Raw genomic sequence first — 19,837 nt, forward strand, 5'->3', positions numbered from 1 at the left:
TCCCACTTAGAAAAAACCCATCCCATCTTTATTTCATGGATCATTAGGTGCCTTTCTTTCCATTACTCATTCGATAATCAAATCTGATTTTTCACAAATCCATTCTCGCACATTTGCACAAATTCAGGATTATACAAATTTACAATCCCAAAAATGTGGGAATCTCCCCAATTCTGTGGATTCCTGAAAATATACCTATGTTCCCATTCTAGTTTATGGGAAAAATACAGGTGGGGTTAGGCCAGTGTTTTTTAATTAACAGTTTGCATAGTTTTCTGCAATTAAACTAAAATTATTTGAAGTTTAAAAAGTTTGCATGTCCACATGGCTCTTGAAAGGCTTTCAGCTGCAGAATCCCTAGCCTGGATTCTTAGAAATTCAAACTAAATTGAGTTCATTGTGAATTTCTCCAACAGGATTACCTGTCACCAGGTGAACATCCTGTCATATTCACTGATTCTTTCATTTCCAGTTGCTAGGCATTACGGTGCAGCCTTCCTGACACTGTTGTTTTAAATCCTTTCAGGAGAGTCCTTAGCACTCTGACCATGGGGATAAAAGTGGGATTAGGACATATACTGTGCCTTAAAACTGTTGGAGCAAAACTGGGATATAAATGTACTTTATTGAATGCATTGAGAGAGAGAACATTAAATCCAGGCTCAGTTATACGACAGGCCAATTGAGTGTTAACTCTGGAGTAGCTGAGTGGTAAGTTTCTGCTGAAGTCTCATTGCAAAAGGGCTCGGAAGCGCACTCTTTTACCTATGAATGGAAAGACTCCAGTCCCCATTTAACTCGTAATAAAACTGGAAGTGTTGGATGAAGAGGGAGCAGGTATAATTTAGAGATCCAAAAAATAGGTTTTGTTTCTTTTTCTACTGGCAAGGAAAAGCATTTGGCTGAGAAAAGGGGGAAGCAGCGGGTCGTGGGACAGGTGTGCGAAAGCATAAATGGAGCTGCAAGGACCTCTTAATCAGTCCCCTGCTTGGGTCAGGACTGCGGCAGGTTCCTGGCACTTCTGACCTCCTGAAGCAGAGATGGTGCCCCGAGGCCTTTTGGGCATTGCTCTGGGTGCCCACGGCTGCAAATTGGCCATCCAATAATGGGCAAAAGCATGCATGCAGTTTGAAACAACCTGGGGTAGGCAGCTGAGACACCCTTTTGCTCTCCCTCGTTAGGGTCTTGCTCGAGAAACTGGATGTGGACCAAAAAGCCCTTCTAAGAGGGGGTTGTTCTCTGCTAATCCATCAGAGAACACCTCTCAGTGTGGCACAATAAGCACCCCAACTCTGTGCCTTCCCTCCAGAAATTCAGCTGCTGGGGGATAAGGGGAGGGGCCTTTTTAACTGGATAGCCGGATGCACCTGGCAGGGAGAGGGGTCTCTGAGCTACAAAATCTTCAGGTAGCAGATCTTTGCTGACTTGAGCAATACCTCCTGGATGGCCATGTGGCTCAGCACCTGTGGGCCTGGTGTTTTTCATGCTTTCCAAATATTGCCAGATGGATGCTGTTTTCTGAACATTTTTTTCTGAACATGTGGCTCAGACTTTATTTGTACATGAGCTTTCGTGTGTTCTGAACATTCCCATATGGACATCCCCCCCGAACATTCTTCCCCCTCCTGACCATTTTTTCTTGAGCATGTTTTGTGGGCGTGTGGCTCAGAACTTGCTTTAACCACTGGCCTGCCTGCTTTTTGAATTTTCCAGGTGGGCATGTTTTCTCCTGTACATTTTTTCCTGAGTGTTTTTCCAGGACATGTGGGTTAGAATATGTTTGTCCACTGATTTTTGTGGACCCCAGCACAACTCCTGGGTCCATGAACATCTCAAAGTGTGTTTTTAATGGGAGAAAATGCCAGTTGCTTAATTGTAAATTTCCACAGGTCTGTGCAAACCTGGAAAAAGAGTCCAGTCTCTCCATCACAGTGCGGTGGGACTAAATGTTACAACTGCACCAGATGAGGCACATGGGCCAGTGGCGGGCAGGACTTATTCCGCTCAGGGGTCATGGTAAAACCCTGCAGATCTAAGCTGGGCTGAAAGGAACTTGTCCTCATTATCTCGCACACCCTTCACTGCTCTCCTGTCCCATTCGCCTCCCCTCTGGTTAGCTGAAAATTTACGGAAATTCTTAAATAGCAAAGCCACAGCTGTGCTCCAAGTTTTAGGGTCTTTTTTCAAAACTAAGTGAAAGACAAAACCAAAGCGGAGCAGCAGCGATGCTCAAATCGTAAAGCCTCCGTCTGTCGCTCTTGGGAATGGCTGGCCTCGCATAGCTGTGAGATGCGCCATTGTGTCCATGGATGCGTGCAGGCCAGGGGGCTTCTTGCAGGCGAGGCTGCTCGTCCCTGCCACCCCCCTCTCATCCCACACATCGGATGAGCCGGTTGTGGTCCCTGGTGCTGGTGGGGTGCTGCACTTATCGCACCTGCCACTGTGGCCAACCTCTCCCTCTTCTCTGTCTCCTTCCTCCCCTCTTGTGGGGATAGGTCCCCCACAGTTTATCAAGAGCCCCTTGGACCAGATTGGGGTCTCAGGAGGGGTGGCGTCCTTCGTGTGCCAAGCAGCCGGAGAACCGAAGCCCCGAGTCACCTGGAACAAGAAGGGGAAGAAGGTGAATTCGCAGCGATTCGAGGTGAGTGGCCCCCATAGAAAAAAATGGGGTGACATCTGTAGAAGGCAGCATGATTCTCATTTGCAGCAAGCCTTTGGGGATGCAACAGGAAACTCGTTAGTCCTGACTAACTTTAGCCCTGCTCATTTTGGTGGGTCTAATCCAGGGGGACATTACACTGAACATTGTTCTTGATCAATCCATGAGTTACGTACAAGTCAAAAACATGGGAGGTGGGGCCCCGATTATGGAATACGCCCCCCAGAGAGGTTTGCCTGGCACCAGCACTTCATTCCTTTCAGCGCCAGGTGAAAACCTTTTTATTTGCCCATTATTTTAATGTTTAATAGGCTTTAAGGTGGATTTTATTTACTGGAAGTTTTGGATGCTGTGCTCCATTTTATTCTGTGTTGTTTTTATTGTAAAACCATCCTGAAATGCTTGTAGTAGACAGAATATAAAAGCTATAAATAAATGAGTAAATGGGGCAAAAAGAAGATGCTGAAATAGGGAGATACGGGGCAAATCCCCATTCAGCCTTGAATTTTAGGTAGATAAGTCTGACATTAGCACACTAAACACAAACGAGGATTTTATTTACCAGTGGAATTTGTATGTTTTTGAACCTTGTGATACATACACCAAAACTGTGCTTGAAACACACAGTTTTCCAAAGAAAGGCACATAATTCAGTGGGGAGGGGGGCAAGGAATGCCAATGTTTGAGGAATGCATACATTTACAAAAGTGTGAAGAAAATGGGTGCAGAAGTGAGGTTTTTTTTAATGCACAAGGAAATGTGTTCTTTTAAAAATGTCAATTCCAATATCTGGAATTGATCCAGATCGGAGCCTTGGTCCAATGAAACCTAAACAAAATTAAGTTTGATCGATCTGCCCATCCCTAATGTGAGCAGAAGGAGCAACTACCACCTGGTCACTCCTCAGCCTACCTTGCAGGGTTGTTGTGAAATGAAAGGCAGAAGCAGAACAAGACTGCAGTCACTGATCTCTGGTGTTCCTCCCAGTCTGTCAGCTTTTCTGCTTTTGTGTTCCTGAGGAGAAGGATTTTGTACATTCAGAAATGCCACTTGTGTTGTAGGGAGTCAGAAACCCAGTGGGAAATTCTTCAGGGGAGGCAACTTGGAGGTCTTGCAGGTATTAGGAGCTATAGCCCCATCTCTCTCTGTCCAGTGGGGATGATGAGAGCTACAGTCCAATACATCCAGAGTGCTCCGGCAGAGGTTCCATTCCTGCTTTGTCCTCCACTCACGTCTCCTTGGCAGCACGCAAGCGGAAGACCACGTTTCATTTGAGACTTGGCAGAGTAAAGCTACTGCACCATTCTGCTACCAGGCTCCCCGCCCTGGCTCCCCCCGCCCTAGGCCTGATGCCTGTGTGCTGGGGGGCTGCTAGGATTGTCTGACGGGGCAGAGCCACCCCCTCCCAAACTCACACATGCTCAAGACCATCAGGAACGGTGCCAGCACCCTGGCACTGACTTGCAAGCCACATCGTCTCTCACTCAGGTGTTACCATTTCAGTACTTTTGGAAGAAAGTACCAGCACCTCATATTTTCAAGCTGCTGTGTCCTGCTAAGACGGTAGCCCAGTCATGCAACTCTTTAAACTATAGGACCTTGCAAGAATTAAACTGAGCTTTGCAAGAGGTCAACAGCTTACATCAGAAGCTTTGCAAGAGTTCAGCAGGTCTTCTTGCTAAGGACTGGCTCCTCAGTCAGCGAGTGGAAGACCTACTCTGTGCAGTTGAGGGGGTGGTCCCTTGAAGTGGCAAGGCCAGAGGGCAGAGAAGGTATTTTATTAGAATCAGGGAATATCTCCATGTTCCATTGCAGTTCAAAGCTGTCTCCTTGACTGCTGTCCCTGCAGTTCCTTTCCTTGGTAGTGTCCACTCTCTGAGATTCCTCATCACCGGTTCAGGGCCAGGTTCTGGCTTTTGACTCCCAGTATGACATAAAAGATAAAGAGAGTACCTGGGTCCGCACAATGCGACAATCCGTGTTCAACTCAAAGTCAGGGTTAAGCATGGATTGTATGTAGGTTGTCATTGAACTGAACTCAGTAATGTTTACAAGCCTTGGCTTGTTGACCACAAGCATCTTGTGAAGGAAACCCCTGTTCAATGTTGGGTTAGGAACTGTGGGTTGCTTGGCATTCCCAAATCATGGTTTGCTAGCACAGGTGGATCATGCTACACAACAACCCACGGTTCTATATGCAATACATAATTAACCTTGAACATGAACTGGGTGCGGATTGCCAGGCTGTAAGAACCAGGCCAATCCATGCTTGTGATCAGCTGCATTTCTGTGATATCTGGAAATAGCAAAAAGCCATTTATCTATGGAATGCATGCAGCCTTTTCCACTCCATCCTTTTTGTTTTCTTCCCTTCCACATCCCTCTAAAAATACTCTCGGCCTGGTATAGCAAAATAGAGGAAGGAATTACCATGGGCAAGATAACTACTAAATGAAAAACAATATCAAACCCTTAAATACCTTATCCTGTTAATTCCGTCTTCTCTCCCTCCTTCAGACAATCGAATTTGATGAAGGGGCAGGAGCTGTCTTGAGAATCCAGCCTCTCCGCACCCCAAGGGATGAAAACATTTACGAGTGCGTGGCCCAGAATTCTCTTGCCGAGATCACCGTCAGCGCTAAACTCACGGTCCTCAGAGGTAAAGCCCTGAAACTGGGCTGCTTTGAGTTTGCCCTGGGGGAGTTTTGACTTGCTTGCTCCGAGGTATAATATCTGCAGTTCTTCATGTCTTTATGGAACTCAGTAGGGCTTTTTTAGGTTTGTTCTTTATTGTGGTTTCAAGGAGAAAGCCATGAAAAGAAAGAAGAGAGGAATATGAAAAATCAAAAATGGCTATGTGAATTTGAATATAGCAATAATATAGAAGCTTCAGCAAAGATCGACCTTACAGCAATCCATGTGCGAGTCACCCATACATATACTGCAATAGTTGTAAGATCCTCAATCCTTCGCACCCTACAGGGTGAGCATTTCCAGTGCTGTAATATCAATATCAAATCCATTGGACAGAAGACCATTTACACTGCCCATTCTCTATTTTCCATGCAGCAAGTAGATAATTTAAAAGAGTGTAAACATCTGTGAATATGAGAGGTTGTTCCAGTACAGATTTTATCTCTCCAAGAACCTCCTCCCCAAAGAGGCACGGAGCTGCCATGCCTGGCCAGTCAAGGTGCTCAGGTCCGCCACCCCTTAATTAGACCTTGCAGTGCCCAGTGGACACAAATCAGAACTTTCATGGGTGGGACCCCAGCCAGGATCATGAGACGTGGACCCCAAAGCAGTGGTCCCCCAACATGGCAATTTGTGGCAGTGCTCCTAGCAGATTCTCGATTCCCTAGTGCACCCATGGGTCCAGAAAGGCTGGGGACCCAGTGCTAGGCTGTAGCTCCTAGAATGTATTCCCCATATCAGTCAAAGACTGACCATATATGCATATAGGTGCCCATTCTTAAGCAACACCATGTACTGAAAGCCTGAGTCCTCAGCGCCACGCATTACAGGAGACGAGCATTTATCCTTCCAAGCTTGCCATTTCAGACTGCTAGTTGTTGGGAGGGTGTGGAAAATCCATTCGCACTGGCTGTATGTTAACTTCCAGGAAGCCCGGAGATCATTTGAAAGAACATATCCATTAGTAAATATACGAGAGTATTCTAATACAAGGTTTAGCCAGACTCCATGGGACTTCAGGATGGAGCCCCACAGATGCCGGTTATTGCAAAACCCCATTTCTGTCTACTCAGCATTAAGTCCTATTGATTTCAAGGGAGCTGACTCCCAAGGAGCAGTGAGAGCTGCAGAACAGATTGCCTTGGACAGAATGGCTTCTCTCTCACTGGAGGGTTTTCAACGATGCAGTAATTTAATTCTGCCCCACGGAACTTATCTCATACGAGGGTTGGACCAGATGATCTCCAAGGTCCCTTCAGACTCTGGAGTTGTGCAAAAATTGCAGGCTTAGAGCAGAGATTTGGGCATTCATGCCTAGTCAGGGACTTTGCAGGGTGAAAAGAGTGTTAGCCCAAGGAAGAAGTCATAATTCACTGTTTTCTTCCACCAGCCCACATGTCTGGCTTTGAAGAAGAGCAGAAAAGGGTAAAGAAAAGAGCCTTGCAGATCTCGTCTTCCTCTTTAGCACATACATCTTTTTAAAAAGTCCCTGCTCTGTTCCCAGGGGCAGGTGGAAGAGTAAATGCAGAAATCTCACCTCTTCTGATTCTGAATTTCCACACTGATGGGTGTCCCTATAAGCATTTCCTGTGCACTTGAACCTTCTAACTGGATGGGTGAACCTTTACTTTTGGCGTACCACAGCATGAAACTAATTTTCCTCAAGAAACTGTCTTATGTAGAATCAAACCGTGAGGCCATCCACCCCCCACTGTCCACAGTGACCTGTCCGTAGCTTCAGAAACGAGTTCGCCTCCGCTCTCCCTGCTTCCTGGACAAGCTGTTGACTGAATTTTCAATGCCTCTGCTTTGCCACTAGGCTCCACACCCTGCCTCTAAAGATCAATTAAGTCTCCAGTCCTCATGGTTCAAAATAAAAGGGCTGATTTCCACAGGAGCATGGGTGCTCCAGCCTCTCCTCAGCCAAAAAACACACAAACGTGTTAAGACTGCAGGATTTTTTAAAAGTGTGATTAAATAGGTAGAATAAAATGTTTCCTGGGCAAAACAGACTTTTTTCACACCCACTAAACATAGGACGAGAGGGGTTTTGCAGTCACAGACCACAAACCTCACCCTGAACCCCTGCAACCTTTGAACACCTGGTCACAACAAATAATGGAGTTGAAGTTAGTTTACTGTGAGACAGTGAAACACAATTGGCCATGGGTGATGAAGGCAGTGGGGGACGCCACTTGCGTGTCCTGGAGCTCAGTGGGCCAGGCCATGGCTCAGTCCTGGGCCCACTGGGCTTCCAAGCGCGGCACCTGCCTGCTGGGGACCAGCGACCTTCCCGCAGGAGCAATTCTGCCGCGCGCTGGGGAACAGGCCAGCCCTGCAGGGGCAACCATCAAGCTGCCTGACCAGCTGCCACGCTCATTATGCGGCACTGTTGCAGCGGTTTCCCCCGTTCCAGGCCTCATGAGGCTGTGGTTAATTGGCATAGCCCATGGGCTACAAATTAGGTTGCCTCCGAGGCAGGGCCCTGCTGAATGTTACTGTGCTGCACCGCTGCCCAAACTGGAGTTTGAGGAGCTGCTGGGTGCGGGCAGAGATAAAGTTCCGGAAGGGTGGAATTTACCGTGGTCGGGGGTCCGAGTGCATTTGGTTGGGTTGTGGAGGTGCTGTCAGAATATGGTGGAAGTGTTGCTTCCCTGCACCTTTTCGCCCCTTAATAACTTGATGGAGGTGATGATTGGAACCACTTTGGAGGAAGTCCTTGCAGGCCATCGAAAATTAATGACTGACATACACCCAGCTGAATCTTGTATGGTGAGATCTCTCCTTGTATGGTGAGACTTTCCTGGCTCTGCTTAGACACACCAGACCTTTTGCATGCAAAGCGGGAGCTCCACCAGTGACCCACCCTCCTTCCACAAAAAATAGCACAGCTTCCAGTCCTCATGGTTTGGAATAAAGGGCTGACTTTAAACACGAGCATCAGACAATACATAGTTAGACATTCAGTCCTCCTACAGATGGGTAATATGTCACTTTCCAGAAGTTGTTAGACTGAAGATTCCATTATTCCGCAATATTGACTTGGTTGCACTAATCTGTGGTGGGACCATACTTAAAACCTGTGTGATTATCTGTTCAATGCACCAAAATAAAAGATATTGTAGGGTGAGAATGATCCCGGGGCCCGAGCAACTCCCTTTGAGAAAAGCTTACAACACTGGAGAGTGTTTGGTTGGGGAAAAGGGTGAGGAAGGGGGGACCTTGAAGTGTATAGAATTGTGGACAGCTGGGGATAGTGAAGAGGGAGGCATTTCCCCCTATCCCATAATAATAAATCCCAAAGGGATAGCAGATGCAAAACAGATGGATGCAAGCCCTCCTTCACCCAGCACATGGTTAAATTATAAGTCCATGGTTATTTATTGGAAGCCATCCCAAAACATTTGTAGGGGACAGGATAGAAAAGCTAGTAAGTAAGTAAGTAAGTGATTTACTTCCACAAGTTGTAGAGATGTGCAAAGCTTGAAATGGGGACAGGGCAGATTCCTGGATAAAAAGGCCATCTCTGGTGACTAGTCCTCATGATCTGCCTCCAGATCAGAGGCAATATGTCTGTGAGTACCAGTTGCTGGGGAACGCCTTCCTGTGGGAATGGATGGAGCCAGGGTCTGAACCAGCAGGCTCTTCTGATGATTTCATGTTCACGTGTTTATGGGCTCCAATCCAGTAGCATTTGCTGGTTTTGCATTAATCTACTGTGTTTTACTGCTTGCCAGTCAGCTTTGGAATTAGTTTATCATGACAGGCAGATAAGAAATGTCTTAATAGATAAAATGGAACCTAGGAGGCCATGCAATTTCCCGCTGTAGCCAGTGCTGGCTAGAATCAGTTCTCAAGGTTTCTGATAGAAATGTTTCCCAGAACTACGTGGAGACCCCGGGGATTTGAACCTGGGATCTTCCCCATGTAATGCTTCAGTAATGGGAACGCATGGTGTTTGGCCACTCCTTCTCTGCCTTAGAGGAGATGATGTGTTGCTTTTTCTCCCAGTTTTAAATAAACCACAGTTCCCCTTTATATCTAACCTTGGTAAACGATGGTGTTTTCAAACCAACTAAAGTTTAAACAAACGACAGCTTCCCTCTGCAGTCCACCTCTGGTTCAGACAAACCAGTACCAAGCCATGGCTTCTGTTCCTAGGCAATACACAAAGCAGAGTTTCAGCAAACTTCAGTTTCAAACATTGATGTAGCTGGGAACTGTAAAAGCTTCTGGCCATTGTTTCTGCTCTAGACTTCCATTTGTCTCTTGATGCTAATTTCCAAAACATCTGGGTAAGCAAATGTTTTGCTTTACCCAGGATGGGCAGTACGCATTCTGTTCCCAGGGCAAGTACTCTGCACATTCTCAGCAAGACCTTGACTGTAGCTGAGGCTTCTTTCTCCTTGGATTGAGAATTTAAAGGGCCTTATTCCCAAGTATCAGAATCCCTACAGTCCAACAGTGGCAGCCCTGCTAATGGAACAGATAGGGCTGCTGCAAACAGAGAAGAGGTGTCGGTGCTGGTTTTCTGATTTACTGGAGTCAGGATGGCTCACGTGGACAGAGCATGAAAGGGCGACAACCTGGTGGACTTTGGTCTGGGACTGACCAGGGTAGAGCGTGAAGCTCATCAGCAGAGCTCCATGGAGGATGGAAGAGAAACATAGAAACAGAGCAAGTCAGAAGTCCAGGGCCATCTAGTCTGACCCCCGGCTCCAGAGGATCGCTAAAGTTGTACCTGCCCCATCACCTGTGCCACTCGTTCCACCTCTCCTGGTAGGGTGACACCTGTGCCCGCCCTCTTTCTCTCAACAGCATGGAAAAGGTCACTGGGGCTCAGTTCGGCAGCCCGTCTTGCATGCACGAATGGGCACTGCCTGCATTCATGAGAGCACAGGGGCAGTGTGAAGGACATGTTTTGGGCCCTGCCTTCCACCTGGGAATGCTTCTCCCATGAAAGCTGCCATTCTGCCCAGGGCCCTCCCACTTCTAATACTAACACCTGCAAGGAAGCTCTTGTTCTGACGTTAGCACAGCATTGCTCTGTGACTTCACCTTGGATTTTTATTTCATGCATTAATAGCATTATCTTTGCTTGTCTTGTACGCCCGGCTGGGTGTATGTAGGAAAATGGAGAATGTATGCAACCAAAAGCGGTTTTGGGAGAAGGCCATAGTTGTGACCATGAGAGTTTTAGAGGTTGTGACCTGCGGGTTGCACTGTTCAACGATGCACATCCCTGTGGCACCGCAGTAGCACTTCCTAAACCTCCCTTGGGAAAAGGTTGAAGTGTGGCATGAAGCTACTTAAACAAGCACCTGTCTGCCCACTCTTATGCTGGTTCCAGCTGCTTGATGGTGATGAAAATGATGGATTATTATTACTAGTATTAGTATAAAACGTATTCTTGCAGCAAGCTTATAGTCTAGGTTTTTACACAGACGCACAATTTTGTGAGCTGAACTGAAGCCTCCAAAGACCACCCCCCCCTTCAGCCAAGCCTGCCCCCACCATGCAGTTCAGTAGGTGTCCCCCAATTCGATACGGCTGGTGTTTAAGAGCAGCTGGTGATTTTGGGGGTCAGTTCTGCAAACACCCAAAATCAAGTCCCGGGGAGGTCAATGGGGAGGTGTCCCTGCAATGGGGATGGAGGATCGCTGCCTTGGTCCAGATTTCTGTGCTCATCACATGTTTTCACTGCCCCCTCCTTTTTTTTGCTGAGACAAAAGGTCCCTTTGACCTTTTTTCTCCTTTCGGACTGTAAAGATCAACTTCTCTTTCTCAAGCACCAGACTCATTTGTAACTGCTGGGAGAGTTAAAAGGACAATGAAGGAATCTATTAACCTCTGCTTTTTTCACAAAGACGCAGCCAGCACACTCGCCCTGCTCGCCCTGCTCGCCCTCCTCTTGGCCTCTTCTGTTTCCTTCGCCGTTCTCTTCCCCGCTTTTCCTTTCAAGCCTCGCCTGCCCCTGCTTTTGTCCTTGCTCGGCTGTCTCCGTCATCAAGGCCAAAATGTAGATGCTTTCGATTCAGCGGAGGTGGATTTTTGTGCACAGAGAACATAGCAAATGTGTTTCGACCCAGAGTATTCATCCTGTAGGTTACCTGCTAAGAAATGGTGATTTTCTGGAGTTCTCTAGACTTCCAGACAGAGGGTCACTCCAAGCCTTACCTGGAGATGCCGGGAATTGTCCAAGTGACTTCTTCCAAAGCAAAAAGATGCTCTGCTCAGCTGCTGAGCCATGGTTTATTCTTTCAGAAAAAGAAATAAGTTTCTGGTCCTCATGCTTCTGAATGAGGACTAGAATTGGTTTAAATAAGAACAGAGGAAGATGTCTTAAACCAAGTACAATGGTTGACTCTTCTAGATCAATCTAGGCTACCTGTGAGCGGCAGTCGCTCCTTGGAGCTTCGCTCAGGTTGCGCAGGGGCTAAAGGGGGCCTGTGCACATGCCAGACAAGATCTGTGTCCCCAGGCTGTGACCTGGTGGGTTTAATTTCCCCAGGGATTGCGTAATGGACACTGCGTTAGAGCAGTTCTTCACCAAGCTGTGAGTTATTACAGACTGTCAGGTTGCCTCTGACTTAATGGCCAGGCCTTTGGATGCAAGAAGCCTCCAAAACGGCTTGTGCAGGACACCTCCGCCGAACTGTTCTAAATTCAAGGCTGTGACTTCCTTGATGGCATCGATCCATCTCTTACTCGGGCTTCCTTTTCTGCTTCTCCCTTTGACTTGCCCCAGCATGATGGTCTTCCTGGGGAGTCTGGCCTTCTTGCAATGTTTCTGAAGCATGACAGCTCAGTTTGATCATTTTTGCTTCTAGAGAGAGAACTCTGATTTGGCTTGATCTAGGCTGCACCTGCTTGTCTTTCGGATGGTGCAGGGTATTCCCTTTGCCCCTGACCGTCTTGCTCTCCTCCGGCACCATGGCCCAAATGCATCAATCCTCTTCCTGTCAGCTTTCTTCCCTGTTCGGCTTTTGAACCTGGACCTTGTGGGTGGGAATTCAGTAGCTTGAATGATCCTGCCTTGGTCTCCAGTACAGCCTCCGTACATGGCATGATCTTGTTCAGTTCCAAGCCTCAGTCTGCAGTGACTAACCAAGGTCGATCCCCACTCCCAAAGTCTGGATTGTCTTGCTGAATAATTCTTTTGTTTGGTTGCCACGTGCACCACACTGGCCTTGGCCTCAAGCCGGCTTGTGTGGAGGCTTCCAATTTTGAGATGAGTCCACCCGGAATGGCCGGAGTTGCATCCCTCACAGGGTCGTGTCTGTGTTGGATCTGGAGCAGATCCAGAAGCAGGCTTCTTCGGGTTGTTCCCTCCAAGGGTGTCCTTTGCACCTAATCGGACACACGTTCTGCATACAGTCTCCCCCACCAAGTGGATTTTGCTCACTCCTCTGCAGCCCCTGTCTTCAGGCAGGCCTCCCTCAAAATGGAGAGGTTTCTCTTTAGGGTGATGGCTACCTCTTGATCACAAGTGCCCCCTTCAGTTCATGCAAGGACAGCCAAAGCAAGAGAAGTCTCCAAAGGCAGCTTTAAGACCTCCTCTGGGAAGGGCTTTTAGTATTGGATGGCATATAAAAACTTTAAATAAATTAATGAATCAGGGCAGACCTCTCTCAACCAGCTTCCTCTCAACCTGGTGCCTTCCAGATGCTTTGCACTACAACTCCCATCCTACCCAGCCAGCGTGCCCATTACGTTGCCTGGAGTAAATGCATATGGAGGGGGCCAAGGAGCAGAAAGGCCACCTGTGCCCCTGACCATCTTGCAAAAGCAGCAAAATCCAATGAAAAGAGGCAGCTTGGCATGAGAGCAGGGCACACAAGTGCAGATGACTTCTAGGACCCCCTTCAAGGCCCAAAGATGGGGGTGGTTTGGGGCTGAGATTCAAGGGCAGGAACTCTTCATGGGGGGGGGACACCAAATCCGCCTGCAGGAGGTTCCCCACTGGAGATCCCACCTCCCCAGTGCCATCTGGGTAGGGCAGCATGTCTTCTCCGGCGATCTCATGCCTTCCTCTGAGCAAACAGGGGCGGTGGGTGCCGGCAAGACTGGAAGCAAGCGACACCACTGAGCGCAAATCCTGGGTGGGATTAGCCACCGCAGCTCCTCAAAACGAATCAAAACGAAAAAGAAATCCTGCAGTGCAGCGAGGACCGGCTTGCCCAGTCACCGCAGACGGGTGAGTTGGAAGGAAAATGAGAGAAATGTGCGGAAAATGCAGAGGGGTTTCTGCTGCAGCGTTTCATTGCAGCGGCCACGTGCGGTACATGAAGTTCTGGCCTCCAGTGTGTGCAGATGGGAACAGCGCTGTGATTCTCAACTAGCCATGCTGGTTGGAGCATGCTGGGAATCGGAGGCTGTGCCTCCTTCCTCAACATGTGTGGACTGGATTGGGCGTGTGATTTGCTGGAAGCACACCAATGCATGGCCGTACCACTGTCGTGGCAGTATTTTTACCAGGGAGAATGGTAAAAATGCCCTTTTCCATTAAATGGGGCTTATATCTTGGATGAACTGGATAATAGAGCTGAGCACTTCAGCAGGAGCTTCTAATGATAATTTTCTGATGATGCGGGGGCAGCATTGAAGAAGCACCCTCGAGAGCCTTTGGGATCCGTGATAAAACCAACAAATTACAGTACCGTTGATGTGCCTGGTTATGGGACCTTTGCGCAGGGAAAGCACCACAAAGGGACGTGTGGACGCGAATGCCATCCTGCGTTTCACGGAGTACCAGTTGCCTTTCATTCCAGAATGAGGTTATTTCCATCTCGTGCATTTGCCGTCATGCGCACTTGCGCCAGTTCGCACTCCTGAAAATGTGGAAATCCCCCCCCCCCATTTTCATGCTCTAACTCATAGGGAAGTGACCCTCTTTGGTCAGTTTTTAAAAATAGCTTTTGCTTTTTCCCGTGGCCAGGCTTGCATACACGTACAGAAAATTAAAAGACAGTCCGTGTGTCCACAGAATCCGGGCCCCTTGGGGAAGTGTGGTCTGCTGCAGAATCAGCAGGGCAGAGCTGCAGAAATCCACTTTTCTGAATTCGTGGTGGATTTCTTCGGCACCGTGGGTTCAGTCCTGGGCATCTCCAGATGGGTCGGCAAGACCCCTTTCCGGCAGCCTTGCAAGGGCTCGTCTCAGTCCAGGCAATGCTGAAGGAGCAAGGATCTGACTTGGACACTGGCAGCTTCCGCTGTGCCTAAAAACCCTTGGATATTTTGCTGGCAAATATTTCCTGGGGGCTTTCTGCACATTGGTTGTGACTGGGACGCTGCTGTCACGACTGCAGTGGGCACACGAGCGATTGCCCTTTTCTTGGCCCTCTCCTTGAGTCGGCGGGACGTGTCCCCCTCCAGAAGGAATGTCGTCTGCCAATCTCATCTCAAATCTGATCACGCCTCCAGCCGCGGTTGTTTTAATTAAACTCCGAGGAATTCTGCACAATGCACCACAAGATTAACATTTTTGTTTAATTAGAAACACTCGGTAATAATAGTTGTCACGAGGCTTCCCTGATGCTCTCCATCTCGGCCCCCTCCGTCTCGCTCGCTCTCTCCCTTGAACGAATAATCTACACCCTGTCTGTCAAAAGGGGCCGTTCTATCTCTTGGCAGATTAATTAGTTTGAGAAATTAACAAGCGCCATTCAGGCCAGGAAGGGGCGGTGCTGGGCAGGACTGGAAGTTGGGAGCATCCGTGCATGATGTCACCTGCAGCGAATGGGCTGTGCTCTCCGCTGCTCAGCGGAGGGTGGGGTGTTAAAAGATGCATGGAAAATTATTAATGGCAGGGAGAGAATGCAGCATCTCTCATATGCTCTCTCATGCTCTCTCATATGGGCAAAAAGGGTAAAAATGAAATAACAAGGGTGGCATTATGAAAACAATATAAGTAGCAATCGTACAAGCAATAAACCAGAGGCTGGCAAACTGTGAAATGGGTCAGCAAGCAAAACCAGTGCAGTCCCTTCAGGTGCCTGGGCAGAAGTATGATCATCATTTATTGTATTTATTATCATGTGCATCATCGTGATTCTTATTATTTGTCTAGGCACATTAGTCAAGTATTTGGAAATTTAATAATATATTAATACTCTTAATGATATTAATTATTATTACCTATTATTCACAGTTGGGGAGGATTTGTCATTTACTTTTCAGCTTTGTAGGGTGCTTTAATTCCAGAAACAAAAGGCACCATCCGATCTTCAGAACAGTACTCATCTGACACATGAGTCATTCAAATAATGACAAACAAGGTAGCGCAAGCGGGAAAAGCGTCTGCCCGCCCAAGGTGCCTTGCCCCACAAGGAAGAAGCAGGGCTGCTCACCACCTACAAACATGCGCAGAGCTGGGCTTAAGGCAGCCCGGCGCGCTGCCCTGTCATGCAAACCCAGTCTCTGTTTCGGAGCAACAGGTCGACCCCATCTGGTAGGCTGGACGAGCACATGGTGTGCATGTCATGAGCGGAGCTGGCTGGAGCCGGGGGTCAGACTAGATGGCCCGGGAGACCCCTTCTGACTTGCTCTGTTTCTGTGTTTCTATGCTTCCTCTTCCTGCCTGGTCAAAGGCACAGACCCTTAAAAATCAAGAATATGAGAAAAGCAATGAGGCATCAGGCCCCGACTCCATCTTTCCAGACAAGTCCCACAAGCAGGACAGAAGTGCAACAATACTGCCTCACCCCTTTCCCCCAGCAAAGGTGTACATCAGCATACTGCTGCTAACACCGAGGGTAGTACATAACCATGAGGACTAGCGCCTTGGATTCCTGTCTCCTCCATGAAATGGTCCAGTTCCCTTTTAAAGCTGCCCAGATGTGGTGGCCGTCATGACTATCTCATGGAAGCGAATGCCGTGCTTGAACCGCACATTTGTAAAGTAGCATTATTCCATCATTCTTTGTTGTTGTTTAGTCGCAAAGCCGTGCCCGACACATCACGACCTCATGGACAACATTGCTCTAGGCTCTCCCGTCCTCCACCATCCCTCAGAGTCCACCCAAGTTCTTTCCCACTGCCCCAGTGACTCCAGCCACCTCATCCTCAGCCACCCCTTCTCCTTTTGCTGCCCATAATCCCCAGCATCAGGGTCTTCTCCAGGGAGTCCTTACTTACTACGTTGCATTTATACTTTTTCCCTTCTTGCAAGGAACCCAAGGGAGCTAACAAGTCTCTCCTCCCTCCACCCCCTTTATCCTCACACCCTGCGAGGTGGCTTGTTCTGAGAGTCTATGACTGGCCCAAAGGCAAAACCCAGATCTCCCAAGTCCCAGCTCAGTACTTTCTCCACGGTACCACACCAGTGTTCACCAGTATCCTATGGCTTTGTGCACGTATGTACCATAAATTTCCTTGTGACCAGAGACAGGCGAGTGGCTGGGGATGCTGCTTATCGCCACTGCTGCTGCTTGAATCTTCTCTCTTTCGGGCTACCTTGCTATGCTGAACTGTCAGGCTGGCCCTGCTCAGTTAATACACAGAACCTCCTTTGCCGGGGACACCGCGGAAAAGTCCCTCTTCCTTTTATACATCGTACACATCTCCTGCTGGTCTTACTCAGAGGCATTGATGAGAAATGAAGGCTCCTTGGGAAAAGAGGCTCATAGCAGACCCAAGAGCAGTCCCACCCTGCCTGTTGGACCGGTCAATGCAGGGACTCGAACCCTGGAAAGGACCGGAGAAATCACCATCTTTCAAGAAGATTTTAACAGATGTGCTTTTTATTGGCCTTATTTGCTGTTTTATTGCTGTGGCTCGGAAAACTCCTGTTTCACAAGCTCACTGACGATATTTTAAAACATTGCTTGGTGTGTGTGTTCCTGATTTATGATCGATCAGCTGAATATATATATTCCTATACCACCAAGAAGCTTGAAACTCCTGAGTGGTTTGTTTACAAGGGCAGTGGATAAAATACAATAATGTACTAAAACATCTTATCGAAATGTGAGCTTAACACAGAATAAAACTGAAGTGTTAACCCAGATAAAACAGCTGTGCAGAGATCTAAAAACACACTTTCTCAGCTTTAAAACAAACAAGTCAACCTGAAATAAAACGGTCATCACAGATGAGAATCCCAGATTTTTCATTTGGAGCCTTGGGTTCCTGGAAGCGCTCTGCCCCACCATCCTACAGTCCAAGAACCCAAGAGTCTTTGTTGCCTTTAATCCCATTTGCACATGCACTTCTCCTCCTGCTGCCCCCCCCCCGTCTTTCTACATGAGCATTTTTTTCCTGAAATCCCAGGGCCCCTGTCCATATGTCCGTTTTAAAATTTGGGAGAAAGACTCCTTCAATGTCATACAGAGAGAAAGAGAAAGAGAGAGTTATGCAAATTAGTGCATGGAAATTTTCCCTGGGGGGCTGTTTGTTTTTTGCATTCTGGCTTGGCTTTGTCACTTGGTTTGTGGGGTCACTTGGCCTTGGATCTTCTCAGCGCCTGGGCCAGCCCTGCTGAGGTGTGATGACAGAAAACTCCCTCCGGCTCAACCTGACCCTTTGCAAGTCTCCACGTTTGCTAACCTCTCTTCTTTTCGTTGTATCGTTCCGAGCAGAGGATCAGTTGCCCCCTGGCTTCCCAATCATCGACATGGGGCCCCAGCTGAAAGTGGTGGAGCGTACGCGGACAGCTACCATGCTGTGTGCGGCCAGCGGGAACCCCGACCCCGAAATCACTTGGTTCAAAGACTTCCTGCCCGTTGACCCCAGTGCGAGCAATGGAAGAATAAAGCAGCTGCGATCAGGTGAGGAGGCCGCCTGTGTCCGTGGGGAAGCTGCACATGGGGGAGTTCCCCAGTTGCGCGCAACCTGTGCGGTGTTTGTGTATGTGCGAGAGAGCATGGCTTAATGAAGCGAACGCCGCTTTCTCTGGCCAAATTTGCCTTTACAAAGCTGACGCTGCTGTCTCGGAAGGGCAGACTTCCCAAATTGGGCACTCGTGTGGTTCCGTCCCAGAAGCAATTCGTTAAGGGGTGCATATGTTGAAATGACTTTATAGTTGGTAATTTGTGCAGCTTTGCTCTAGTGCCGGCTTAAAAGGCAGCTGTTTTTGGATTCCCTTCATCAGTGTGAGACCAACCTTTTGTAAAAGTAGCCATTTAGAACTTACAGCGAAGACCAGTGTAATATATCTGGTGGAGGGGTGCAAAGACCCATCTGAATCCACATTCCTTCTATCCTTCTGAACTGCCTGACAGAAGCTTTTATTACATATGGAATACCCTGCATTTTTTTTTCTTTTTGCAAAGAGCCCAGTGCAGCTCAGCTGACTGCACAACCACCCTGCGAAGGAGGCTACACCGAGAGTCAGTGACATGCCCAAAGTCACCCCAGTGAGAATTGTGGCCAGGAGGAGTCAAACCAGAATCCCAATTTGGCATTCTACCCATTACACCACACTGCCCCTGCCACATCTACCAAGTCCAATGTACTGTTACTGCCATCAAGTAGCCTCTGACTTAGGGTGACCCTGTGGATGGATTTCTCCTAAAAAGTCCCATTCTTGGCAGCCCAGCTCCGCTTTGCAACCCCTGGCCGTGGCTTCTTTGTATAAAGCGGGCCTCCCTTTTCTGCTCTTGCTTTGGGCTTTCCTTAGCAGGGCTGTCTTCCCCAGGGAGCTTTGCCTTCTCAGGATGTGACCAAAGCGCCACGGCCCCAGCTCTGCTTCCAAGATGTGGCTTGGTTTGTTCCCGTACTCACCTAGTTGTCTTTCCATGAGTCCAGGCTTCTGCAAAGCTCTCCTCCGGCACTGTGCTTCGAATGCTTCGTGCTGGAGGTCCGTTGCACCCTTAAGGGTGGCCCACAGATATTTTGCAGGACTGAACTTCCGCTCCTGGTCTTTCGCTTCTTTGACCAGTGGTGGCTAACGGCTGGGCTAGGTGGACCAGCACCCCAGTCCTGAGACCCTGAGTCATTCAAGCAGGCCCCGCTGAAATGCCACCCGGTCTGTCCCCTGCCCTTCCAGTCCTTGGGGTAATCTAGTGAGAAATCGTAGTGTTTGCACTGGTGGAAAGGCAGCTGCCGTTGGCCCCAGGGTGCCACTGTCAACTGTGGCAAGGGCCTCCTCAGTTCCACAGCCGGCCCTGCTAATGCCCGAAACCCAGTGGCCCACCTAGCTGGATCGGGCAGTGGGTCTGCCCTGCAGGAAATTAAAAGCAGTGAAAAGGACAGGAACAGGCCGAGGGCTCACAGGGACCAGTTCCAGCTGGTCTTCTCCCCACTACCAAACCAGCCCTGCAATGCAGAGCAGGGCCCTTCCACCAATGCTGCTGGACATCAATATTATCCTCTACCCTCCCCATCCCTTTTTCCTCTTTTGTCGCAACTCTAGATCAAGAGCCTGTGGGACTGTCTTACTTATTACAATTTACTGATTCTGTGTAAGCCGTTCTGGGAAACTTTCTTGTGTGGGTGAGGAATGAGATAGAAATACTCTAAATCGTCACTTAACAACCGCTGCCC

The 19,837-nt window shown here is 48.5% G+C and overlaps 1 protein-coding gene across 7 annotated transcripts in view; it reads left to right on the forward strand.

Annotated features, from left to right (window-relative positions):
• PTPRS (protein tyrosine phosphatase receptor type S) overlaps positions 1-19,837 on the forward strand; it is a 238,009-nt gene that overhangs the window by 79,234 nt on the left and 138,938 nt on the right. For all 7 annotated transcript variants that reach the window (XM_044417518.1, XM_044417517.1, XM_044417520.1 and 4 more), the window contains 3 exons: positions 2,496-2,641; positions 5,177-5,318; positions 17,932-18,120. In XM_044417518.1, coding sequence (XP_044273453.1) covers positions 2,496-2,641; positions 5,177-5,318; positions 17,932-18,120 — 477 coding nt within the window. The remainder of the gene's footprint in view (positions 1-2,495; positions 2,642-5,176; positions 5,319-17,931; positions 18,121-19,837) is intronic.

The sequence above is a fragment of the Varanus komodoensis genome, unplaced genomic scaffold (assembly GCF_004798865.1).
Source record: "Varanus komodoensis strain SLA01 unplaced genomic scaffold, ASM479886v1 scaffold89, whole genome shotgun sequence".
Classification (NCBI taxonomy): Eukaryota; Metazoa; Chordata; class Lepidosauria; order Squamata; family Varanidae; genus Varanus; species Varanus komodoensis.